This window comes from Sus scrofa, chromosome 9 (assembly GCF_054392235.1).
Source record: "Sus scrofa isolate SSC_HxYL_T2T_F1_AM1 chromosome 9, Sscrofa_HxYL_maternal_Yorkshire_Landrace_v2.0, whole genome shotgun sequence".
Lineage (NCBI taxonomy): Eukaryota > Metazoa > Chordata > Mammalia > Artiodactyla > Suidae > Sus > Sus scrofa.
This window is the reverse complement of record NC_139391.1, coordinates 39,790,730-39,818,324: the sequence shown is the minus strand read 5'-3', so window position 1 is coordinate 39,818,324 and position 27,595 is coordinate 39,790,730. Positions and strand designations below refer to the sequence as shown.

The window sequence follows — 27,595 nt, the reverse complement described above, 5'->3', positions numbered from 1 at the left end:
AACTCGAGGTCCGGTGAGAGGAAGGGCCTTGGATTTTATCCTCAGGGTCCCTGGATGCAGAGGAATGGCAGGAGCCTACACATTCTTAGAAAGATCACTCTGGCTGCAGTGTGGAAAGCAGACAGGAGGGGACAAAAATGGATGCGGTGGGACTAATTAGGAAGCTGTTGTGCTTCTCCAGGTAAAAGACAATGATGTCTTGAATGGCAGTGTATCCTCAAAATAGCTGACTTTAATGGGCCAGATCCCCAAGCCCACTCCTCATGGGGACCAGATCAGAGATATCATAGCATTCTAAATTTTGTTCTAGAAAAAGAGGAATGCAGACAGAAAATAATATGATAGGTATGCTGAAAGTTAATGTAGGAAATAGGTAAACTTCTATTTTTTATTATTTTATTTTATTTTATTTTATTTTTGTCTTTTGTTTTTTGAGGGCCGCACCTGCAGCATATGGAGGTTCCCAGGCTAGGGGTCTAATCGGAGCTGTAGCCGCCAGCCTACGCCAGAGCCACAGCAATGCCAGATTGGAGCCTCATCTTCGACCTACACCACAGCTCACAGCAATGCTGGATTCTTAACCCACTGAGCGAGGCTAGGGATCGAACCAGCATCCCCATGGATAATAGTCAGGTTTGTAACCTGCTGAGCCACCATGGGAACTCCTCTCTCTTTTTTTTTTTCATTTTCATAGCCTTTTATATATTTATTCAAGGCTTTCAAAAGGATGGATGGATAGTTTCTACCGGGCTCTCAATGGTCAGTATCTGCCCCGCCCGAATGAGCCCAACACAGAGAACACAGTAAGACAGGAAGGGAGGGCTCCCTCCAGCCCCATTCTCATCAGAGCCACAGACAATCAGGCCCAGACACAGATGCTGAATCAGAACCAGATTATAATCAGATCTGGAGAAAGAGCGAGAGGACCAGCATTCCTGTGCCTTCTGAGGACACCTACACTACTTCTTCCCTGCAGCCTGGGCTCAAAATAGACCGTGAATGTCCTCTTCTGGCTGCGTGGCTCCAGGAGAGGGCTTGTGGCTTGTGCAGGGGTGAAAGAGCCCTTTGATCCTGCCCAGAGCTGTTCTGTGATGTTCCAAAAAATACTATAAAGCGGTTTCCTTCTGGAAAACTGGATGGAAAAAAAAAAAAGGCCATCATGATTTAAAATAATAATTGTCGTGAGCCCCTAGGAACTCAAAAAAAACATAATCTGTGTTCATTTTTGATCACTTAAATAAGACTTTTTAAAATCAGCATCTCAATTTTGTAATTTCTTTTCTGTTAATTTTCTTACACACTTGCAAGCAAAACTTTATTCTATTAAAGTGAATGGAGACCTTCTATCTTTACCCAGGTTTCCAAAGCACTTGGATTTTGATAACTACTCCATCCCAAGAGGATAACTTTCTTTGTTGTGTGTGTGGGTTTTAATTTTTTCTTTTTTTTTTTTTTGCTTTTTACGGCCACACCCGCAGCATATGGAGGTTCCCAGGCTAGGGGTCCAGCCTACACCACAGCCACAGCAACGCCAGACCCGAGCCACCTCTTAGACCTACACCACAGCTCACAGCAATGCCAGATCTTTAACCCCAACTGAGTGAGGCCGGGGATCAAATCCACAACCTCATGGTTACTAGTCGGATTCATTTCTGCTGCACCACGACAGGAATGCCTTAAAAATTGTTTATTATACTTGATTTACAATGAGCGAATAACTTTCTAGAAAAATGAGAATCCTACTCCAGTCTCCTGAGAACCCTCGGCTACACAACAGATGGTTCCTCGAGGTGCCAATCACCAGTTAAGGTTGAATATCTTTATCCCCCACAGACATGATGAAGCACTGACCTTTAGCTGAAGTCTGGTGCATACGAATCTTTTTGGAGGCTACAAACTGTAACACTTTCTCCACGTTATTCTTCATCTCCTGTTGGTTACTGGGACTTGTCTGTACCCCACTCAGCTTTTCTCCTGCTGTTAGAAGAGAGAAAATACCTGAAGTTACGGGGAGGAGTAGGACCACAGTTTCAGAGTAGCCAGACACAAAGAAAAAGAATATCTGATGTAAACACTACAATTATCTAAAAATATGCAAGTGAGCTAGGCCTTTATAATTTGGATGGAGAATAGGAAAATGAAAGCCTTCTGGAGGGCTTTCAGGTTTTTAAATCCAGGAGTTCCCGGGTGGCTCAGCCGGTTATGGATGTGGCGTTGCCCCTGCTGTGGCTTAGGTTGCTACTGTGGCACAGTTTTGATCCCTGACCTAGGAACTTCTGCATGCTTTGGCTGTGGCCAAAAAAATTTTAAATCTATTTTCAGGGGCCTGGGTGTACATTTATTCATTCAACAAACGTTTGATCGAGCACCCACTGTGTGTCAGGCACTGTTCTAGGCACCAGAGGAACAGCAGTGATCGAGATTCTGTCTTCCCTTCGGTCATAGAGTTTACATCTGTAGGGATAACAGATGACCAAGATAACAAATGTTTCATATAATTTCAGGCAATGATGAGTGCTCTGAGGAAAAACAAAGAAGCGTGATGATGAGCTCTCTGATAACACACTTGGACCGAGACTTGAATAAACTAAGAGATGTTCGGATTTGAGGAGGTGTTTCAGATTCCAGGCTGAGGAACCACAAGTAGCGAGCCCACACGGAAGGAGCTCAGCTCCTCTGAGGAACAGCAACAAGACTGCCTGGTAGAGTCGGGAGAGCAGGGAGTCGAGTCCTCAGCTGAGGTGGGAGGTGAGCAAGGCCAGGCATGTGGAGCTTTGGGGACCAGAGCAAAAGAGCAAAGAGCTGGAATTTCATTCTAAGTGTAATGGGTGGCCAACAGAGAGGTTGAGGAAAGGGAGTTACAGGATCTGATTTATGTTTTTAAAAGTTGATTCCGCATCTGTGTGGGGAGTTCCTGTCGTGGCTCAGCAGAAACAAATCTGACTAGGATCCATGAGGACACAGGTTGATCCCTGGCCTTGCTAAGTAGGTCAAGGACCCAGTATTGCCAGGAGCTGCGGTGTAGATCGCAGATGTGGCTTGGATCTGGCATTGCTGTGGCTGTGGCTATGGTGTAAGCTGGCAACTGTAGCTCCAATCCAAGCCTGAGAACCTCCATATGCTGGAGGTGTGGCCCTAAAAAGACAAAAAAAAAAGGACTCTGTGTGGACACAGATTATGTGAAAAGCAAACAAGGGGATGCGTTAGGAAGAAAACAAAAATAGTCAAGCAAGAGATGATGGTTTGGGAAGAAGCTGAGAGGTAAGAAATCAGATAGTGGGTAAAATTTCAATATAAAGCAAACAGCACAATGGGAACCCCGAAAAGAGGATAATTAATGACAGCTTCGACGTGTTGTGTGAATGGTACTGTGATGCATTGCTCAGAGGAAGAATCCTGGAGGATAAAGGAGTCAGTGGGGAAAGTTCCGACTAAGACACATGAAGCTGGAGTTGCATTTTAGACATCCAGGTAGAGATGTTGAATAACAGGACGTTGATACTCTCATCTAGAACTCCAGGAAAAGCTTAAGGCTAAAAATATAAATTTGGGAGTTCCCATCGTGGCATGAGCATTGGTGTAGGTCGCAGATGTGGCTCGGATCTGGCGTTGCTGTGGCTGTGATGTAGGCTCACAGCTGTAGCTCCGATTAGACCCCTAGCCTGGGAACCTCCATATGCCTCAGCTGTGCCTTAGAAAATGCAAAAAGCGGAGTTCCCGTCGTGGCGCGGTGGTTGACGAATCCGACTAGGAACCATGGGGTTGCGGGTTCGGTCCCTGCCCTTGCTCAGTGGGTTGACGATCGGGCGTTGCCGTGAGCTGTGGTGTGGGTTGCAGGCGCGGCTCGGATCCCGCGTTGCTGTGGCTCTGGCGTGGGCCGGTGGCTACAGCTCCGATTGGACCCCTAGCCTGGGAATCTCCATATGCCGTGTGAGCGGCCCAAGAAATAGCAACAACAACAAGAAAGACAAAAAATATATATATAAAAAAAAAAAGAAAATTCAAAAAGACAAATACATGTATGTGTGTGTGTGTATGTATATATATATATATATATAAATAAATTTGAGGAGTTCACATGTGGTGCATGAGGTTAAGGATTTGGTGTTGTCCCTGCAGGGGCTTGGGTCACTTCTGTGGCTCGGGTTTGATCTCTAGCCCAGGAACTTCCATTTGCCATGGGCATGGCCAAAAAAATTTTTTTTAAAAAATACAAAACTGAGAAGAGTTCATTTAGGGATAAAGAATATACGAGGACGAAGTGCTGAGCCTCTGAGGAGAACTCAGCATTTAGAGTCAGGAAGGAGGAGAAAGCCAGCAGAGCAAACAGGAGACACCAGTGAGGAAGGAGGGGAATCCGAAAGTCCACAGGATCCTGGAGACCAAGGGAAGAAAGTGTTTGGGGAGTTCTCTTGGGGTGCAATGGGTTAAGGATCTAGTATTGTCACTGCAGTGGCCTGGGTCGATGCTATGGGATAGGTTTGATCCCTGGCTGGGGAATTTCCACATGCTGCAGGCATAGCCCCTGCAAAAGAGGAAGTGTTTGCAGGAGCAGGGAGTGATCCCCTGTGGCAAGGTCTGCTAAGTTGAAGAAAATGAGAACTGAGGCCTGGCTACAGGCCTTGATGTCACAAGGCAGAGGTTGTGACCTTGATGAGAGCAGTTTCTGTGGAGTAATGGGACCAAAACTCCCATGAGGGCCGCCTAGAGAAAGAATGAGAAATAAGGCAGTGAATTCAATAAGTTTTTCTCTACAGCCAAGTCACAGCAAAAAGCAGCATTTAAGAGGCTGGGTTTTGGGAGAACAAGAATACATATTCATATTGCCTACACATGCATCGAATATCTTTGGAAAGAAAGGCAGGAAACTGCCAACACTTATTGCCTCCAGAAAGAACAGGTGGCTGGCAGAGAGGGACAAAGGTGGAAAGAAAGGCTTTTGACTTCATATCCACTTGTGCCGTGTGGATTTTTTAACTGATTATACTTCCAGCATAATCTATTCAAGTGGATGAAAAATTAAATGTTTAAAATGAGCTTTAGGAGTTCCTGCCATGGGTCAGTGGTTAATAAACCCGACTAGCATCCATGAGAATGCGAGGATTCGATCTCTGGCCTCGCTCAGTAGGTTAAGGATTCAGTGTTGCCATGAGCTGTGGTGTAGGTCACAGACGCAGCTCAGATCTCAAGTTGCTGTGGCTGTGGTGTAGGCCAGCAGCTGGAGCTCCCATTAGACCCCTAGCCTGGGAACCTCCATATGCAGCAGGTGCAGCCCTAAAAAAAAAAAGACAAAAAAAAAAAAAATGGATCTAGGTCTTTATCTGCTTTGTCATTTATGTGACCTTGTAAAGTTGCTTCACCTTTGTAAATCCTATAAACTGAGTAACATAGTATATCATATCCATATAATAAAGCAACCAAAACATGCTTAGCATAATGCTTGAGCGTTTTTTGTTTTTTGTTTTTGTCTTTTTTGTCTTTCCTAGGGCTGCAACTGCAGCATATGGCAGTTCCCAGGCTAGGGGTCTAATCGGAGCTGTAGCTACTGGCCTACACCACAGCCATAGCAATGCCAGATCCAAGCCGCGTCTTCAACCTACACCACAGCTCACGGCAACGCTGAATCCTTAACCCACTGAGCGAGGCCAGGGACTGAACCCACAACCTCATCGTTCCTGGTCAGATTCGTTAACCACTGAGCCATGATGGGAACTCTGATGCTTGAGATTTTAAAACATTTATAAAATATAAATATAGTGTTTGATGAATTTACTTATTTTTATAAATGATCTTTAAGTTTGTTTCCTGAAAATCGGGATAATATTATATTTCTCAAAGGTTGATAATTAAATGAAATTAAATGAAAAAGTGTTCAATACATAGCAGCTGCTATTACTATTACCATGGTTACTATCATTATAAGCAAATACTGATGAATCCTTGAGCTGTCTGAATGAGGTTTTCATGGATAGGCTGCCTGTAGCAAAGCTGCCATCCTACATACCACTCACAAAGCCCGCTTTGTCAAAGGCTCTATGCAAAGTGAGCTGACTTCTATGAAAATGAATGTCTGAGTACCTATTATGTGCCTGCACTTGGTTTAGGGTTATGGAAACGAACAAACAAAAAATACACTGTACCTGTTCTTAAAGAGCTCAGTTCTTTTTTTTGGGGGGGGCCCCACCCGCAGCATATGGAGGTTCCCCCCGCAGCATATGGAGGTTCCCAGGATAGGGGTCTAATCGGAGCTGTAGCTGCCAGCCTACGCCAGAGCCACAGCAACGCGGGATCCAAGCTGCGTCTTTGACCTACACCACAGCTCACAGCCACGCCCGATCCTTAACCCATTGATCGAGGCCAGGGATCGAACCTGCAGCCTCACAGTTCCTAGTCAAATTCATTACCTCTGTGCCATGACGGGAACTCCAAGAGCTCTCTATTAAGGAGAGACAGATGGGTAAACAATTATCATTTGGTGAGAGAAATAATAACAGAGCTACGGACGTATGCTAGGGAAATAAGGTTATGACTGGGGAGATCCCATTGTGGCTCAGAAGTAACAAACCTGACTAGTATCCATGAGGACACAGGTACAAATCCTGGCCTCGCAAAGTGGGTTAAGGATCCAGTGTTGCCATGAGCTGCGGAGTAGGCAGAGGAGGAGGCTTGGATCTGGCGTTGCTGTGGCTGTGGCATTAGGCCTGTAGCTGCAGCTCTGATTTGCCCCCTATCCTGGGAACCTACATATGCCACAGATTCAGCCCTAAACACACACACACACACACACACACACACACACACACACACACATGAATGACTGAGGAGTTCCCTGGTGGTCTAGTGGTTAGGATTCAGTGCTTTCACTGCTGTGGCCCGGGTTCAATCCCAGGTCTGGGAATTGAGAACCCACATCAAGCCACTGCATATCGCAGCCAAAAAAGAAAAAAAGAAGAAAAAGAATGACTGGCAATAACGCCAGGACTTCAAGAGGACAAGCCCTCTCGTGAAGTATTACGGTAGTGAATATCCTAGATGGGCCCCTTTGCTGCTAACACACTTTTTTTCCTGGTTACCACTTCCTTTTCCAGCCTCCATTTAGACATCAAATCTTCTGGCAAGCCATCCCTGAACCCCAAAGACTGCGTTGGGTGCCGCCCATGAGCTCCTATCTGTACTTGCCCCATCAGAGTATTAAGTCCATTAGCAGAAGTGACTTCACTTTCCAGTCTTTCCAACTAGACTGGGAGACTTTTGAGAGCACAGACTGTGCTCATCGTCATATTCCCAAAGCCTTAATACAGCACCTGGAACACGGTGTTTACTGACTAATAAATGACGTTAATTAACTGTGGGCAAGTATCTTAAGTCTTCTCTACTTCCACTTCCATCTATTTTAAAGAAGGAGCAATCTGCCCTGAAGGGCATATGGAAGATATGTTCTGGTTTATGCCAGCATCAGGGTCCGGGGCCAACTGACCAACAATCTCGATGAGATATGCCAGGATCACCCCATCGCGGAGGTCCTGCCGCAGGTCCTGCACAGGCTTCACCGCCGGCCTCTTCTTCAGCTGTGCGTTCACCCAGGCCACATACGCCTGCAGCTGTTGCTGGAAAATGAAAGGTTGGAAATAAGGGAAAGGCTGCGTGTTTTTCTCATCCCTCCCTGCACCCACCAAGGCAGCATTTGATGGGCTTCGGTGGGCAATCGATATCCAGAGGGAGGAGGAGAAGCTTTTAAGCAAGAAAGATAGTCAGATGTGGAGCATGTTCACAAATTCTCTAGGTTTCTGCTAGTCTCCAGGGACAAGCTAAGCTCTGACTTGGGTGGCAGTGTAGACACAGATACGCAGACGAGGGTTTCAGTGATTAGGACTCCTGCTTTCCTTGAATTTTGCTCTGTTGATGACCAGGAATAAAGGCTGAGCCAGAATCACAGTTAGGGTTTTTTTCCTTTGTTTCATTTTGTCTTCTCTTTTTAGGGCCACACCTGTGCAATATGGAATTTCCTACACCGCAGCTCACGGCAACGCCGGATCCTTAACTCACTGAGCAAGGTCAGGGATTGAACCCGCAACCTCATGGTTCCTAGTCAGATTAGTTTCCTCTGCGCCACGACGGGAACGAACTGGAGCTGCACTGCCAGCTTACGACACAGTCACAGTGACGCCGGATCCTTAACCCACTGAGTGAGGCCAGGGATCAAACCCACATCCTCATGGAGACTGTGTCAGGTTCTTAACCCACTGACCCACAACAGAAACAGCCCACAGCCAGTTTTTGTGTCATCACTGCTGCCAGCAATCCACCGTGCTTCTCAGGAGCAATCACTCATGTCCTGTGCACACAATGGACTGGGATACTCCTAAGAATTGTTCTTGGGGAACCTGGAATCAACAACAAACCAAGCTCAGAACTCCCACTCCCATAGCTGCTTTCTTTACAATGAGGCATACCTGAAATCACCCAAGCTTTATTCTCCTGAGCCTATAATCCTGGGATTGCTACAGAGTCAGTTTTATTCCATGCTTATATTATCAGAGAGAATCTAGTTACCTAAAACCTGCACAAAGAAGTGAAAAAGAAAGACTACGATGAGCAGTGTTCCTGAAGAACAGGGTTGGATGGGGAGCCTTCACTTATTCTCATTTATTTTCAGACAAACCTAGGGCCCCATAACATCAGGAGCCTGTCAGATCCAGGTAGGACATATAACTCTTCCCAACTCTTTAGAGAGCCTTACATATTCCTTTTTTTTTTTTTTTTTTTTGTCTTTTGTCTTTTTAGGGCCACACCCACAGCATATGGAGGTTCCCAGGCTAGGGGTCTAATCAGAGCTATAGCCGCCGGCCTACACCACAGCCACAGCAATGCCAGATCTGAGCCGCGTCTTCCACCTACACCACAGCTCAGGGCAACACCGGATCCTTAACTCACTGAGCAAGGTCAGGGATTGAACCTGCAACCTCATGGTTCCTAGTCAGATTCGTTTCCTCTGCGCCACAATGGGAACTCCCATATTCCCTTTTAAACAGAGCTTGTAGTCAAGTGTTTGTTCTGATTATTTGGTGTGAAGATGGGCACCCCAAATAATATAAATAATGTATAAATATCAAAATAACACATGAACAATGTCATGGTACAGGCAGTAGCCCTGTCTGGTTTCTGTAGAAGTCCAAGACCCTGAACCTAAAGTTGAAGTTCAAGGGCTAATGGTATTAATCATAATTTGGTTAAAGTTCTGTTGATTTCTAAGCCTCAGGTACTTCCTTCATGAAATGATGTTGGAAATTACTCACTGGCTGCTTCCTGAGCTTAAATTAAATCTTCACTATTTTTCTCTCTCTATGTCAATTTGTGGGAATAAATAAAGTCCTTCGGGAGGCAGTGCTAAGGCAATAATCTACCAGCTACTGACACATTGCAGCAAGTGCGATGATCAACAGGAGGTGCGGGGAGGAATTTATTTATCAAGTACCTACCATGAACCACATACTATTTTTGGTATTTATGTTTTAATGAGTTAATAATGTACCTGGACATAGCCTGTCACACAGTTGATGCTTACTAAATGGTCATTATTATTTTCATTATCATCATCTAATTCAATTCTCAGGACAGCACTGAAGGGTCAGTACCATTTCCATTCTATGAATGGGGTTCAGAGAAATTCTGTGACTTCTCCAATGTTCCCCTAGCTAGGACATAGCAGACTTGGTAATGAAACCCAGTAAAGGTGGCCCAAGCATTTACCAAGGACCTCTTACTATTCAACTCACTCTGCAGAATACAAGCCGTTACACCTTCTGCCTTAATGTGGGCCAGACTCCCGTTTAGGTCTGCTCCCAGCACAGCACTGGGCGAGGCAGGCCAGGCAAAGGGCACCTGCAGAGTAAACCACTGTGCTCCAGGGAAAACAGGTTAAGACCAGAAAGGCATTAAGGGTAACAGCTGGGTCTGATTACCTGGCTTCTGTACAAAACTCCTCACCCATCTCCCTGGATCTAATATCACCCTTGACCCACCCTGCATACATTCCTGCTTAAAATCCTTCCCTGGCTTCTCATCATTCTCAAGATAAAATCCAATCTCCTTAGCTGCCTGTAAGTCTGTCACGAACTGGCAAACTGGCATTTACTTCTTCTCCAGCTTCACTCACTCCCTGCCTCCCCTCCCCCACAACTGCCCCCCATGGTTCACTCCGTTCAATCCTCATGCAGTGCCCCAAACCCGCCACGTGGTCCAGCCACCCTGCCTCCCCCTGCCTGCCATCTCCTCTTAAATCTCAGCTCAGGCATCATCTCTTCCAGGAAGCCTTCCCTGACCCTTCCCAACCCCTCAGATTCTGAGCTCCCTGAGGACGTCCTATGTCACCCAATTGGTTCAACAATAAGTGACATGCAGGAGAGTGCTATTATGGGGCTACAAAGAGCCTTAGGCCTTCAAGAAGTTCACAGGAAAAAAGAGAAGAGAGGAAGAGGAGGAGAAGCTTGCAGGCCGGCAGAGACAAGCATCATGGCAGGGTGTACAAGGTGCTAAGAAGAGTATTAACCCAACCTGAAGCCCATGGTCAGGCGGTTTCCTACAGGAGGAAAAGCAGCAAAGAGGACAGTGAGCTCAAAGGAGCTCTGGTCTGAATTCCGCTCCATGCAGGAAGTTATAATAAGAGTTGAACTCAGGAGTAATAGGTACTTAACACATATCTGTTTGAATCAGTGAATCATTTGCCACATTTCATCAGGCCAAGACTTAAAGTGATTGTAAAAGTTACTGATGCAGGGGCAGACAAGAACAAGTGTTTTTCATTAAGCCAAGATAATTTTACCTACATAACTACAGCTTTCTTCTGGCTGTTGAATAGAAGAAAGGTGTCTCGATGCAAAACTGCTTTGAGGTTCCTAACAGTACTTTTCATGCACATTAATCATAGCTCTAGTCTTCCAATAAAGAGCAGTCTATAGCATACATGATGATAACTGTCACTTTTCTGAACACCTACTCTGTGTCAAGAGCCATGCTGGGTCCTTTAAACAGTTTCTCTAATGCTCATTGGCCAGGGAGATTTTACTGTATCTATTCTGCTAACTGGAAACTGAGCCTCAAAAATGGTAAAATAAATTGTTCAAGGTCACTCCATAAGCTACAAATATGACATTCACTCTGACTCCCAAGTCCAATCCTCCTTCCACACCACCACAGCCACAGCAACATGGGATCCGAGCCACGTCTGCAACCTACACCCCAGCTCCCAGCAACGCCAGATCCTTAACCCACTGAGCAAGGCCAGGGATCAAACCCTCGTCCTCATGGATGATAATCAGGTTTGTTAACTGCTGAGCCACGATGGGAACTGTCATCTTTATGATGCGGAATCATCCTATTGAAGAATAGAGGGTGTCTTTCCATTTGTTTAAATGTGTGTCTTTTGGGGGTGGTTTAAAGTTTTCCTCTTGTAGGTCTTAATTTCTTATTAATTTCTTGTTAAGTTCATTTCTAAGTATTCAATTTTTAAATTATTTTTATTTTTTCCATTATAGCTAATTTACACTGTTCTGTCAATTTTCTGCTGCACAGCAAGATGACCCAGTTACACATACATGTATATATTCTTTTTTCTCACATTATCATGTTCCATCACCAGTGACCAGACATGGTTCCCAGTGCTACACAGCAGGTCAATTCTCATTCATTGTGATTTTATTTTATTTTATTTTATTTATTTATTTATTTATTTTTTGTCTTTTTAGCTATTTCTTGGGCCGCTCCCGCGGCATATGGAGGTTCCCCAGGCTAGGGGTCGATCAGAGCTGTAGCCACCGGCCTACACCAGAGCCACAGCAACGCGGGATCCAAGCCGCGTCTGCAACCTACACCACAGCTCATGGCAACGCCGGATCGTTAACCCACTGAGCAAGGGCAGGGACCGAACCCGCAACCTCATGGTTCCTAGTCGGATTCGTTAACCACTGCGCCACGACAGGAACTCCTCATTGTGATTTTAAATGAGGTTTTCTCTACCAGACTTTCTCTAATGAGTTACTCTCTGTATATGCGAAAGCTGTTAATTTCAATGGGTTACTATTATATCTTGCTACCTTTTCTTTTTGTTGGAGTTTTATCAATGATTCTCAATGATTTCCAGGATCACTATTATATTATACACAAAAAGAAGTCATTTTACTTCTTTACCTGGCATTGTGCCTCTAATCAATTTCTAAATACCTCCGGTACAATGCTGAATAATAGTGAAGATAGTGAAGATAGTGGGCATCCTTCTCTTGTCTCTGGACTTAGAGAAAATACTTGTATATTTCCTAATTTAGAAAGTGACTGGTTTTAGGAATAAGGTATATATATTTTATCATGTTAAGAAAGAATCCATCAAGTATTATTTTCTTGAGTGGTTTTATAAGGAATAGATGCTAAATTTTGATGAAAGTTTTGTCAGCATTTATGGAGATAATTCTATGATTATTTTTCCTGAGACTTGTTAATATGGTATATGGGGATTTCCTAATAATAAAACTACCTTTGAAATTCCTGTCGTGGCTCGGTGATTAACAAATCCAACTAGCATCCATTAGGATGTGGGTTCGATCCTTGGCCCTGCTCAGTGGGTTATGGATCTGGTATTGCATTGCCGTGAGCTATGGTGTAGGTCGCAGATGCAGCTCAGATCTGGTGTTGCTGTGGCTGTGGCAGAGGCCAGCAGCTGCAGCTCCGTTTAGATGCTGAGCCTGGGAACCTCCATATGCCGAAGCTTCGGCCCTAAAAAGCCAAAAGAAAAGAAAAGAAAAAAGAAAAGGTTTCTAAGAGAACTGTCACTATTCTGGCCTAAATTCCTTTAAAAGCATAATATCCAGAACCAAATACAATCCTGTGGGTATAAAATCAGACACTCAGCTTTCTTATCCAAGGTATTTCACATTCTTTTCTCCTTTTCCTCCCCCTCTTCCTCATCCTCTTCTACTTCTTTTTTTTGTTGCCACCTTACACTGCGGACCCACACAGTGCCATCGACCAAACGCCTAAAAATGTTTAACACATTCTGCTACTAAGCCAATCTCTTGATTTTCATTCTTGAATACATGTACCTTTAATAAATTTCGACTTGTTAGATCCCATCGCACGAGATCCTCCCAGACCCTGTTATTTCATGCATTCATTTATTCAAATCAACCAACACTGCCAGGCATTGTGCCAAGCCCAGTGATTACGAGTATATAAATAACTAAGCCACAAAGTGATTGCTGTGACAATTGAAAAGTATTAAAAAAACACACAATATTTATGGACAGAAGGAACAACAGGAAGAAGGATATGGGCATCAGGGAAGGGTCAAGAGGGAAGATGTTTGTCTGGTTCTTTAAGGATGTTTGCCAACTGGATAAAAGAAAAGGGCATCCTGGGAAGAGATGATTTAAAAAAAAGAAACAAACAATGGAAGAGCCTGAAGGCATATGGTATCTTGGAGGACTAGCCGGTTAACAAATTAGAGTGTGGGCAGAGCAATCAGCAGCAGGCAGTGATGATGAAGAAATAGGTCAGCATGAGAACTACCAGAACTTAAACTTAAGGCTTAAAGACCTTCAACAGGAAAGCATGGAGTTTTGAAACAGGAGAGGCAAACTGGGAGACCTGTATCTTAGAAAGACACAGAGTAGGATATGGGACAGAAAGAGGAGCATCCAGGCAATAATTCAAGTGAGAGAAGATAGTACTGTTTTCTAAACAAAGTGGAAAGGTTAGAAAAGAACAAAGTGCAGAAATAAGTCAGAGAGGACTGACGGAAGGTAGGCAATGACAAAAAGAGAGTCCAAAAAAGTCACCCCTGAAGGGATGGTGATGCTTTAACTAACATGGAGAAAATGTGAAGAGCAAGAACTGGGGAAAAGCAAACAGCTCAGGTTTTTTGTTTTTTTTTTTTTTTTTTTTGTCTTTTTAGGTCCGAATCATCGACATATGAAAGTTCCCAGGCTGGCGTCGAATCGGAGCTACAGCTGCCAGGCTACACTACAGCCACAGCAACACAGGATCCAAGCCATGTCTTCAACCTACACCATAGCTCCCTGCAACACCAGATCCTTAACCCACTGAGCGAGCCCAGGGATCAAACCTGCACCTTCATGGATACTAGTCAGGTTTGTTACCCCTGAGCCACAACAGAACTCCAAACAGTTCAGTTCTTAACAACAGTCTGAGCCATTTGCCAAACATCAGGGTAGAGATGTTCTGTAGCCAGTTGGCAAAACACAGGTCCAGAGCACACGAGATGGGTGTGAGGTGGGAGACAGATGCTTGAGAGCATCTGTGTGTGACAGGCATAGTCACAGGTGCAAATAAGACCGTCTACTAAGCACTTACTACATGCCAGGTATATGGTAGGCATTTCACCACATCTTCTCATAGACATACAGACAGATATAGATACTGTGTGTGCATGTGTTCAAACCCTTGAACATGGGCTTGAACTGTGTGCCTCCACTTACACCCAGATATTTTTCAATGGTAAATCCCATAGTACTACACCATCTGCAGCTAGTTGATGCAGAACCCTGGGGACAGAGGGCCAACTATAAGTTTTGTAGTTTTTCCACTATACAGAAGGTTGGCACCCCTAACCCCCGTGTTATTCATATATAAATATAGCTATTCCCCTCCCCTACATTGATTAGCGGTGTGAAACTACTATTCTCATATTATAGATGTGAAAGCCAAGATTCAGAGCAACAGGCAGCCTAGCGTCACACAGCCAGTCAGTGGCAGAACAAGGATCTCAGCTCTGTGCTGACTCCAAATCCTGGGATCTACAACATCCCCAAAAGTAAGGTGAGCTATAAGAAGTTATTTGGCAGAGTTCCTGTTGTGGCTCAGCGGTAACAAAGCCGACTAGTATCCATGAGGATGCAGGTTTGATCCCAGGCCTCGATCAGTGGGTTAGGGATCCGGCATTGCCGTGAGCTGTGGTGTAGCTCGCAGACGCAGCTCTGATCCCAAGTTGCTGTGGCTGTGGCTGGCAGCTACACCTCCGATTTGACTTCTAGCCTCAGAACTTCCATATGCCTTGGGCGCAGCCCTAAGAAGACAGGCAGGCAGGCGGAAGGAAGGAAGGAAGGAAAGAAAGGGAAGTTATTTGGCAGGAAAGGGAGTCGGGAGAGGGGGCAGTGAAGGGAAAGAAGAGAATGAAAATGCACTGAGTGCCAATCCTTGTCAGCCACTGAATGAAGCCCTTTATGGGCATTATCTCCTTTAAGCCTCATACCCAGTCATTAAAATCAACATCTTGAGCCCCATCTTTCACATGGGAAGCCTTGCTCGAGATCACATCACTAATAAGCGGAAAAAATGGAATCTGACCCCACTCCATCTTCCTCCAAGGAATGCATTATTTCTACTACACCAAAGAAAACATACAACGACAGAAAAGGACGGAAAACTCAGGGAAGGGGCCAGGGCACATCAACATTAAAGGGACACGTGAAGTGAGCAAGAAAAAATTATTTTAGAACATGCAGTCAGAGGGACAGAAGAGGAGCCGAGGAAGTGTTGTGTGGGAATCCACAGACCAGAGAGTGTTAAGGCAGGTGCTCAAGAAGGTCAAATGCTGAGGAAAGCCGGGCTGAGGACTGGAAAGCCCATTTCATGTAACACTGAACCGACTTTGGGGACCCTCTTGAGAACTAAGATGGGGATGAAAAGTCAGATGGCAGTGAACTGAGAAGACCTCAGGAAGTAAACAGAAACAGCGAGGGGAGGAGAGAGGGTGTGGCTGGAGAGGGAGGTGGAGGGAATGCGGGTTTTTAGGATGTGAGGACATCTGCAGGCTGAGGTGAGCGGTTCGTGAAGGAGAACCGGACACAAGGGGAGGGGAGCGAAAGAGGCAGGAGGTTTCAGAAGAGGGGAAGAGGGCTGCTTCCTCCTCTGATCATGAGAGGCAGGAGGAGGTACCTCTGTGGGGAAATGTGCAGGTGGGGAAGAGGGCAGCTGCAGGGGCTCAGGTCCAAGTGCCCCTCCATTCATGATGAAGTGGGCAGGTGTGTCTGCGGAGAGTGAAAGGGACAGTGAAAGGGAAGGAGGCCTCAGGAAAGGGACCTTGTGCGAAGCTGGAAAGAACAGTGACCGAGATCTCCTGGCAGTGGGAGGGAGGGATTAAAAAAAAAAAAAAAAAAAAAAAATCTCCTGGCAGCACCAAGGACTCAGCTGGGGCTGGAAATCATCATTTTGTAATTGAATCAATCAGCGAGGTTATATGATTTCCTCCAGAAATGCGCAGCAGGCCTGGAAACCAGAAAAAAGCTAATATAGGACTGGAAATGGTCAGAGGAGAGGCAGCGGTCACCAGGTAAAGGAAGCAAGGATGGTGGTGAGAATACATTTGATAGGACTGATGGTGGAACCTGCATCAGGGAGAAGAGATTAAAGGAAAGCTGCTAAACTGAGAAGATGGAGAAGCGTAAGGAGAAGAGAACTCGATGCCACTGAAAATAAACGTAGTGGGAATGGGGACTTTGAGCACACGGTAGAGTTTCAGAGTTCAAGACTTCAGGGGTGGGGCAATTCTGTGGAATAAGTTTCAGGTTGTGGCCTTAGTGAAATGGCACAGAGGGGGACGATCACTGCAGTGGGGACAGTCCGGGGGACTGGGAGGCTGGACTGTCTCCATCGTGGATCCTGAAGTCATTCCAGGCAATGGTAGATGTTAGAATGCTGGTGGGTTTTGCCATTCTGCCCAGATTCATGTGATTTTAAAAACTGATAAGCATTCCTTCAATGAAATCACTGATAAAAAAAATTTTAATTGAAGAGAGGCCTTTGTCATGTCACTACTGTTGGCCTGGTGATCTGTTAAGTGGCATCTAACAAAGAGCTGAGAGATTCACAAGGGAGTGGGGCAATTCCTGTCCACAGGTTAAGGGTCACATTGACTTCAGGTCTTCTCCCCACCCTTTAAATCTAAGTTGGGAGCTGACTGCTAAACTAAGCCTCAGCTTGCCTCCTCTTTGAAGATTCCTATACTTCTCACTCAGGAGCAGGCAAGACCTTGCTCTCAATGTAAATGCCTACTGCTGGCTTTAAAAAAAAAAAAAATTGATTTGAAGAACAAAGTAGACACTTAGGAGGACCAGCCACACCACCCACTTTCCTTCCCCCACCAAGATGTTTATCTTTAAAAAAAGGCCTGTGGTGCAAGCCTGGGCCCAGAGCAGCTCTGCTGCTTGGTTTTGTAATTGACTTGAGCTGCTCCTGCAGCAAATGCAATACCATGAGCTTTCTGTAAGAGGATGTTACCCTCTGGGGGGGTGAACCAGTAGTTTTATTTTTTTCTTCTTGGGTTTTTTGGTCTCATAATTTTTCAAATTGCAACTTGTATGAAGTCTGGATACATAAAAGAGGGAAAAGCAGAGTTTCTTTGTGAAGGCTGGGGTGGGGTCCACGGGCTAGTTTCACTCACTTTCTTTTTCTCTGTCTCCATCCACCCTGCCACTGGACCACCAGCCATTTTGAAGTTACCCCTTAGGGCTCCTTTCAGCAGCTGGGCAAAAAAAATGCCCACCGCATTTTGTTTCCTGCTAGCACTGTCATTTTTTAAGTCTATGATTCAGTGACGACAAGGTGCAACAGGTTCAAAAATAGGAATATCTGGGTTATTATGAAGTACATCTCGAACATGTCCCCAGTCCTTGATCTAGTTTCCAAGAACAGCTGGAGAAGCTCAGGGGGACCATAATGAGGTTCAAATCAGGCCCCTGGGAGTGCTGTAGCTCACAGTGACTCCCTTCTATAGAAAGACCTCTGCACACACAGTGGTGGGCACAGGACCAGCGGGTCTCATATAACCCCCTCCACTGGTGGCAGGGGACTGGTCTAGCTGAGGTGATTGGTCAAATGTAGCCAGTGCCTGGAATTTTTCAATCTGGCATTTGGAAACAGAATCAGACTTTCCTCTCTGTCTCCATCTCTCTGTGATAAAGTTAGATGTTGCCATAAGTCATGTTACCCACCCGAGAGAGAAAGGCCATCTCTAGTGAGAAAGACTCGAGCTACCTACAGAAAGAGACAGAGAGCAGGGGAGAGAGCCTGCCACTGTTTGAGAACTTGATTTTCATTGTTTCTGGGACTCTGCCCCATCCTTGCCCTTTCCATGGGTGAGTTTTTCAGACTTTCCTTGGATTCCATGAGCCAGTAAATCCCACTTTCTATTTCTGCTGCTTCAAGATGGGTTCTTGACACTTAGAACCAAACTGAGAAAGGAAACAGGACAGTCAATGTCAATGACAGCACAGAACGAATCTCAAACCAGAACTGACATCTCTAACTTGTTCTGGGGAAGCAAGAAGGATGCCCATGTCATCCGAAAGTCTAGGAACACTGTGAGTTTTTTGTGACCACCTGAACCAGGCCTCAGCGGAAGGAAAAGGAGATGGAGCACCAGTCCAAGCTGTGTGAGCAGGACTGGTCTGAGGTTGTGAGGGCAGTGGTTATACCAAGGAGCGGCTGAGGCCACAATCTTCCTCCAGGTCACCCACACCACTGTCCAATACGGTGAGTTAAAACGCTTTCGGAATAGAATCCTGTGCGCCTTCCTCCTGTGTGAGAGAAAGCATGACCTTGAAAGCTTTCTGGTCGTCAAATGTAACTTTCTATTTTTCTCTGGGATCTGCACTTCCTTCCAAACTACTCTGTAAACACTGTTTCTGCTCCATCTCTTTTAAGCCTCCAAGTCAAAGAGAATTCCTGCAGGGGACTTATTCGGTCAGAGTTGCAAAAGCATGGACTGGGCTTCACTAGGGAAGTCTAGTGTTTCCCACTGTAGAAACATCCAAGAAGTTGGCTGTCTGGCTCCCTTCCGACAAGCAAGAAAGGCAAACACGAACAGCAGTGGGCTCTTGCAGGGCACTAGACAGAGAGTTGGGGAAGGAGACCTGCAGGACTCAGGAAGGAAATCCACTTTCCAGTGAAACCAGACACCTGTTTGGAACACTGAGACCCTCCAGCTGCAGAAGATGAGATGTGGGTGGAGACCTTGCTGTGCAACTGAGAGGAAGGCAGGAGGTTTGAAGTCTTGAGTTATTACTGGTCTAAATTCTGCTGTAAAAAAAAAAAAATGCAATATCGTATTTCTTTTCTGTTAACTCTTTCTGGCCTTTACCGAACCAGGAAGAGCTATTCTTTGAAACTGGTGGGTAATTAGGTAAAGATAAAGTTCATGAGTAAAAGTATTACATGTCTTCTTTGTATGCGTGTTCAGCCCAGAGGTCCAAGAATACATTAGAAACTGAAGAGCTCAAAACTTTTGGAAAGATATCATCTCCTGACTTTATTTTAAAATTTCCACTAGTGGAGTTCCCGTCGTGGCACAGCAGAAACAGATCCGACTAGGAACCATGAAGTTGTGGGTTCTATCCCTGGCCTCGCTCAGTGGGTTAAGGATCCAGCGTTGCCGTGAGCTGTGGTGTAGGTCACAGACATGGCTCGGATCTGGCATTGCTGTGGCTGTAGCGTAGGCTGGTGGCTACAGCTCCGATTCGACCCCTAGCCTGGGAACCTCCATATGCCACAGGTGCAGCCCTAAAAAGACAAAAGACAAAAACAAAAAACAAAAAAAAACTAAAATAAAATTTCCACTAGTTAGAAGTTACAGAAACCCTTTGTTCCTTCATGAGTGTGTATTACAAGGTGAGCGCTCAATAAATACGTGCAAAAGAATGAATGAATGAAGTGTCAGTGTATGGTCTATGAGTGTCCCTTATCCTAGAAACGGCATGGAGCCCACCCTTAGGGCTTTGGGGATTGGCCCCCTTGCCATACCTGACCACTGAAGGTTATGTCCATGACCACTCAAATGGGGTCTGGTTTGGCGGTAACACCTAAGGAAACATTTAGGAAAATGTTACTTTGAGTCTTTGGTTCTCAAAGCCTAGACAAGAAGGACAGTCATGGAAGCCAAAGCATTTCCAGGCCCCCAACCCCCACCCCGCCCCTGACTCTCTGAACTGCCTGGGCGAGTGGCACCTGGCAAACAGCGCCCAATCACTGTTCCACATGCCTGGCCAGGCCATCACTCACCACAAGGAACATAAAACAGCCTGCAAGCTTGCTGCTAGGGAGCATCTGTTTAGCTGGCACTGACTCTTGTGGGAACAGAGCCAAGGAGCCTGGGTGAGGAGAGCAGAAATCAGTCAGGATAGAAAGAAGGTTAGGGGGCGTGGTGCTCAGTTACACTGAAGTCGGAACAGGTCTTTCATTTCTATTGTAAAGCACAGAGGAGTTCACTGTGGAAATGACTGAGAGCCTCCAGTTGGCCCATGTTGCAAATTTTCCTCCAGGGAAGGCATGGGGCCCTCAGGAGCGATGTCCCCTGCAGCTGCTCCACCTGCCAATCCCCTTCTACTCATCTTATGTCCCCCTTATGGGGATGACACAGACAAAGGCTCTTCCTATATTTCTCAGGGCTTGTCAAGCAGAGGAATCTCAATATGGGATTTAAATGTCTATGTTTCTAGTTGGAGGGAAACGGGCAGGGAAAGTCTTCCAAGTCATCTGTTTAAAAGGTTAAGGCTCAGACAACTGATTTCCTGTCGCCCAACATTTTAATAGATCATTCCCACAGCTTCCAGTCCCTCAGGCCATCACTCTCCAGCCAGGCACTGTTTGGCTCTACCGACCAAGATTTCTGGATCATCACAGTTTTCCCAGGTTTCTACTCCGAACACTTGCTCCATCTTTGCTGGCCTGTGAGCTCCATGGCACAGATTCTATGTTTTTGACTTCTATTTCCAGAACCGGGCATGGTGCCTGGTAAACACAGAACTTCAGTGAATGTTTGGGGAAGGAGCGCTTGCATGTAAGTTTACCAGTGGAGCAGGGGAAAACGTCTGGCCTCAGCAAGCATGCAGGTTGGTAAATATTTGGTGCTTTTTATGATACCGTCGAGTAAGATAACTCTCTGATCTCCCACAAAAACCACCTCTTTTATGATGCTTACTGCATATTATGGTTTTTTTGCAGTATACGTATCAGTTTCTCCCGATAAATTCCTTGGAAGCAGGGACCACATGTTTTTTTAATTATTTTATCCATCCCCTCACCCAATAATGAATTGAAATAACTAAATGGATGAATGCTTAGCAGCCAAACCATATCATAGTCTCAGGTCTACTAAAAACCTTTCCAAACAAGCACCAAAGTCTTTCTTTTTTTTTTTTCCTTTGTTTTTTAGGGCCACACCCGTGGCTATGGAGGTTCCCAGGCTAAGGGTCAAATCAGAGCTATCTATAGCTGCCAACCTGTGCCACAGTCACAGCAACACAGGATCCAAGCCAAGTCTGTGACCTACACCACAGCTCAGCTCACGGAGACGCCAGATCTTAACCCACTGAGTAAGGCCAGGGATCGAACCGGTAACCTCATGGTTCCTAGTTGGATTCCTTTCCGATGCGCCATGAACTCCCCCCCCCCCACCCCGCGGTTTTTTTTTTGAAAGACAATTTGGGCCCGAAAAAAAGCACTTGCAGAAATTCATATTGACATGAATCAAAGACAACACTCCTATGACAACATCAATACCAAGGGGCCAAGAAGGCAAAGAAATAATTTTGAGGTAGGTGCAGAATGGGGAAATTGTGACCGACAGAAAGCCTGGCCAGGCCGAGAACACAGGGGATGGGGGACGACAGCCAGGGTGGGCTACAGAAGGAGGCAAGAGCCAAAACTTGTGGATAATCCACAATGCAGATTCACTATGTCCACAAGAGGGACTGCATCCACAACACTGACACGGATCCGTTCTGGGAGTAATTTACCAGCTGTGTGGAGGCCAGGGCTTTATTTGAGGAATGTGGCAGAAGAAAATTCTGTCCTGCATAGTCATGCACAGCGGCAAAGAGACTGAGAACAGAAGCCAACGGCGGTAGAGGGAAGCCTTGATTCAGAGCACAGGGTTTCTCTGCTGCAGGGCTCCCTTATAATTAACCAATTAGGGCCACAGCTTCATTTCCTGTGGCAGTTTTCTCTGCCATGGAGAATGAGGTCACAGCCCTAACCACATAGACCTATAAAGCATCTGGGTGATAAAGAAGAGCTTCAGATACGCTTGGCTCATTCCCAGGAGATGACTGGATACACGTGTGGTATTCTCAGCCCCAGCAGGAAGAGCTTCTCGGAGAAACTGAAGTGGATTCTGACATGAGCTTTTAAGTCCCTATTTACACCCTTATCACATGACTCGAACAAAAGACACTGAACATTACAAGATCTATTAAGCAACCCCAGAGGCTAGAATAGGTCAAACAGGGCCCCATCAATTCTGAAATGACCAGCTGTACCATTATTCAGCAGCACTAGGTGTGATACTGTATGTGAAAGGAATTAATTTACTATGTATATGAAAGAATTACACTGCTAGGGACCATTGAGATTAAACATACTACTATTAGTATTATTCAGACAATGTCAATTTCTCAGAGAAACCAAATGTTGTACCTATTGGCTATTAGAGTTTAAATCTATTAACAGAAGGGAACAGATTGTACATTAGCCTGTAGAGGGGGTGGAGGGAAGTTTATGAGTAGGAAAATCAAATGTCAGAGACAAGAGACATTACTGCATTATTCTAAAGATGAATTAATTATAAAGTTGACTGTTGCTTTTATGAAGACTCTATTACTACCACAAAAAGAAAACTCTCCCAATTCTCCTTTTCCCTTATGTTTTATAAGAATTGGACATCAGGGGACATTTATGGAAGCACCAAAGCCTGGAAAAGACAGCCAAGCCTCTTGGTCTCCCTGGCTCTTCAGCTGAAAGGTTCGGAGATGAAATGAGCAGAAGGCAAAGACTAGGACTGACTCTGTGCTGGTTTCCTCCTCCCTTTAAGACCATGGATCCTGATCCCTGGGGGCTGACTTACAAAGAAGGGAGGACATAAGAAGGCCCAAGGAGCTTCTGTGAGGCTTGAGATCAGGGGAGGCCCCAAGGCAGAGGGTGAGAATAGAGGAACCAGGAATACTAGAAGCACTCAAGGAGTGGCTTCCTGGCTGGTCTGTTTCAACTCTCAGACTGTGGCTCTTTGTTAACAATCCCCTTCCACGTGATCAAAGGGGAATGATGCAAAGATGGGGAGACCCGCACTGCAGACGGGACACAAGCTCTGCCCTTCAGTGAAGGCTATGACACCCCTCAGCCAAAGGAAAACTCTGACTCAGTTAGTGAGGTGGGGATAGCATTTGCGCCGTTTTCCTCTGTGTCAAGAACAAGGCCGGGGCACCGGGGCCAGGACTGGGGAAGGATCTGAGGCAGGTCAGGCTGCAGAGCTTCTTAATTAAAAACAGCTATTAAGGAAAGAGCCTGCTGTGCAGATGTAGAAAGAAAATCTTATACACAAATTCATGAGAATGGCTACCTCTGGGGAAAAGGCCAGGATGGCAGGGGCGGCCAAAGCACTCAGTCTTGCCTGTGAGGTTCATCATCATGAAGAGAATGGATTCATATGTTAACTGTTTAATTAAAAACTGACTTTAAAAAATATTACACGTTTAGAATGGATAGGCAATGAGGTCCTGCTATATAGCACAGGGAACTATATCCAATCATTTGTGATAGAACGTGATGGAAGATATAGGAGATAAAGGATGTATATATGTATAACTGGGTCAATATGCTGTACAGCAGAAATTGGCACAACATTGTAAATCAACTATAATAAAAAAAATCTTTAAAAAACGCCATAAAGGGAAGAGAGGGAGAGGTGGAAAGAAAAAGAGGGAGAAAGGAAGAAAGACAACTAACCATCTACCTCTCCTTGTAAGGGATGCTGGGATAAGGCAACCCACCGGGTGGGGCTCAGAAGCCATGGAGGACATCGGAGCCAACCACAAGGGACAAAGGTCTTAAACCCAAATGGTCTGGGTCACTAGAAAAGAAAACTGGATAAACACCAGAATTCTGAGAGAAAAGCAAGTGAAGAGAAAAAGACTGTCCGCCAGCCCTAGCCCACACTGCCTGTCCGACTGAGGCCCTAGGTCCCCCCTCTCACACCGAAAGGGGCAAACCCCAGCTCCCCTGAATCAGGCCCAGAAACCTCTCTCTCCTCTTAGGTTCCCTCTGCCAAGCAGGCTGGTGGTTGGGGGGAATGCACTGCCCTGGATTTAGAAAGTGATGTGAACACGAAGTGGGCACTTCCTGTGGACCACCTACTCCTCCTGCCCTTGCTCAAACTTTCTACCAATGCATGCCACCTCCTTTGGCTCACCCACTTACTCCTCAAACAGAAGGAGCACCTCTGCCATATAGTCATGGGCTTCCCTGGGGATGTCCTGCGGGCAAAGCCCAGAGAGGGATGAGACCACTTCTTCTGGAAGGAGATGACCTCAGAATTCGTGGTCCTGTCTTCTGGGCACAGGCAAGCTACCAGGGAACGTCATTGCCCAGCTTGGCTGGAAGCAGTCGGCCCTTTTGATCCCTCCGGGTTCACCAGGCTCCTCTGTACTGTACCCACCCCCACCTTAGCTTGGGGTTCTGCAGGGGGTTGTTCTGGGTCCGGTAAGGATGCAGGCGGAGGAGGACCCCTTCCAGAGATGAGGCTGGAGGCGTTAAGGCAGGGGGAGCTGGGGAGTGGGAGGAGCAGTTACCTCATTGAAGCCCTCCTGCAGAACGTCCAGTAAGTTCCCCCGGGTCAAACAGGCTAGCATTGTTCCTGCCGGCCCCCCGGGCGGGGTCTCCGGGCCGGCGGCCGCCGCCTCCTCCTCCCCGTGCACACAAAGACTCCCGGCTCAGCTCATTGGGATGTCTCCGGAGTCCCGCATGCCACTTACTGGAAACCCAGACCCGGGCCAAACTAGCGGCCTCCACTGGGCATGCTCGCACCGGGGATCTGCAGGAGGGGCCCCGCGCTGTCGCGGTTCCTATAGAAACTGCTGGGCGCGCACCAGGCGGAGGGGCGCTGCCTGGGGGCCCCCTGCCCGGCGTGCGTCAGGGAGAGCCCCGCGCCGCGCGCACACACGCACACGCACACGCTCACACACCGGGCCGGGGGTCGGGCGTGGGGAGCGGCGGCGTATGTGCCTGCGCTGCAGACACACACATACAGCAGGGCTGCTGGAGCGTGCGCGCCCCCCCGCCCCCCGCCCCAATACACACGGACGCACAGGGGGTATGGCTGCGTGTGGATGCCCTACACACACACACACACACACACACACACACACACTCTCTCTCTCTCTCTCTCTCTCTCTCTATCTATCTCTTTCTCTGATGGCTAAAGAACTCAAGCTCCCCACCACAAGGCAAGGTGGCTGGGAAGGGGAGTGAATCATAGGATTTTTACTCCCAGACTAGCTTTTTAACCCCCAGCAACCTTTTCCCATATGGGGCCTGGACAGTGAGGTTAGGCTAAAGAAGGGGTATCAAGAAGGGACAGACACAAAGAGAGGGTAGAGCGCTTTAGTTATTGATGTTATTGGGGTACATTTAATAAAGTGGTGCTAAACCAATCACAGGATCAAAATAGGGACATCAAGGGTAAACCAAGGATGAAGAAGTCTTTACCAAAAAAGCTTTCTTTCTTTTGAAAATAAGCGCTAAAATGTGAAACCATATTTTAAATGAGTTTTAACTTAATTAAATGGGTTTTAATGAAAATAATTGTACAATGTCCTGGTGCACTGGAAAGGGTTAGGTAAGAGCTTCCTCAAACAAACAGAGAGCTCTTCCCCTTTGTTTCTGGTTATTCCAGTCACAGTCTTGATTATTTATTTTTAAAAATACTAGTCATCTGTGTCCTTGGTGCACACTCTTGTTTCTATAGGAAAACTGGAAGCTGAAAGAACACCCATATTATGTTACACCTCGTGATCCCAGATGGGAGGGAAGGGTTTACTGGGTGTTAAGGCTCAGAGAAGGTCAGGCCTTGCCCAAGGACACAGTTGGTTAGTGAGAGACTGTTTGAGAAGTTAGGACTCTATTTTTTCTTTCTTCTTTTTTGCTTTTTAGGGCTGCACCTGTGGCATATAGAAGTTCCCAGGCCAGGGGTCGAATCAGAGCTGCAGTTGCCAGCCTACACCACAGCCACAGCAATGCAGGATCCAAGTCATATCTGTGACCTACACTGCAGCTCACAGCAACACCAGATCCTTAACCCACTGAGCGAGGCCAGGGATCAAACCCGCATCCTCATGGGTACTAGTTAGATTTGTTTCCACTGCTCCACAACAGGAACTCCAGAAGTTAGGACTCTACAGGAGTGATTTTCCAAAGGCACAGATTCCCTCCTCAAACCCCCATTAGTACCTTAGCGAGAAAAGTCAGTAATGGCTTTTATTCAACCTAACCTCATCCTCGGGTCACTAGAGAAGAACGTCCTTACTTAGAACGGCCAGAACTGGCTACATCTTGCCTGAATGTCTAAAGCTGCTAAACACAAAGATGCTTCTGAGAAAAGACACACCTCCCTCTGACCACAGCAAGCAGGAAACAGAAGTCAGCCAAGGTGTTAAATGGCTGTTGCTGGTTGAATGCTGTGGGTTCAATTCTGGCTAAGGCTGGGGAAAAGCCATGACACTGGATCAAACTGAACCTAAACAGCCCACAAGTCAGAAGACCACTGTCCTTCATCATCTAGCTTGGAAATTTGGTTGCTAAGAACTCCCCTCACCACCACCCTAGTCCATGGTGTAATGGACTCATGGTATAAGTGACTCAACACTCAGTTGAGTCACTAACCCATGTTAATGCAACAAGGCCCTTTTTAAAGAGAAGTATAAAACTTCCAAGAGCATAAAATTGCATGCAACACATCTACATACATGGTGTGCAAAACCAGAACACCTAATTGGTGGATCCCTGGAGAGAGGGATCTGACTGCTTGATAGCCAGTCATGCTTTGGACACAGCAAAAAATATTGAGACATGAGAGGAAGTTCCTGCTGACAGTTATCTAGGCCAAGAGATCACTGTTTCTTAAACAAGCTATTTATCAAAGTAGGACCTGTGAGCTCAAGTTTCTTGGGAAAAGACTTATTAAAGCACTGAATTCAAAGCTCCAAAAAAAAAGATTTCATCTGTAGTTCCCACTGTGGTGCAACAGGAATGGTGGCATCTCTGTGGGTTTGATCTCCAGTCCAGCAGAGTGGGCTAAAAGATCCAGCAATGCGGCAGCTGCAGCAGAGGCATACGTCACTGCTGTGGCTCAAATTCAGTCCCTCGCCCAGGAACCTCCATGTGCCGCAAGTGCGGCCATTTAAAAAAAAAAAAAAAAATCTCATCTGGCCCAACTCTCTCATTTCACAGATGAAGGAACCAAGATGAGCAGAGGTGCTCACACTTAACAAGTCAATACAGGAGCTAAGATCTGAACCAAAAGCCTCTGAAGCCCAGTCCTATGCTATTTGCCCTATACCAGAGGAATTAGAGGGAACCATGGTAAATAGATACAAGATCTATTATAGGGCATGTGGTCCAAGATTGCACTATTCCTTGGAAGTCTATAATAATGCCAACCCCATATTCAATAGCAATAGTGTCCAAGAGAACATTCTGTGATGGTAGAAATGTTCCATATCTTTGCTGCCCATTCCAGAGGCCACTCACTGTATGTGGCTTA

General features: G+C 46.1%; 1 protein-coding gene across 10 annotated transcripts in view; it reads right to left on the bottom strand.

Annotated features, from left to right (window-relative positions):
• The window catches only part of DIXDC1 (DIX domain containing 1), a 78,745-nt gene that overhangs the window by 43,335 nt on the left and 7,815 nt on the right, over nucleotides 1–27,595 (bottom strand). For 5 of the 10 annotated variants that reach the window (XR_014815229.1, XR_014815231.1, XR_014815233.1 and 2 more), the window contains exons 3-4: nucleotides 7,478–7,607; nucleotides 1,852–1,977 (exon numbers count right to left, since the gene is read on the bottom strand). Coding sequence is in view for 4 of the 10 variants with exons in the window: in XM_084976016.1 (XP_084832142.1) it covers nucleotides 1,852–1,977; nucleotides 7,478–7,607 (256 nt within the window). In the remaining 6 variants the exon portion in view is untranslated. Of the gene's footprint in view, nucleotides 1–958; nucleotides 1,074–1,851; nucleotides 1,978–7,477; nucleotides 7,608–24,626; nucleotides 24,835–27,595 lie in introns of those variants that run through there. The other 5 variants (XR_014815230.1, XM_003129869.6, XM_084976018.1 and 2 more) reach the window with 4 other exon arrangements.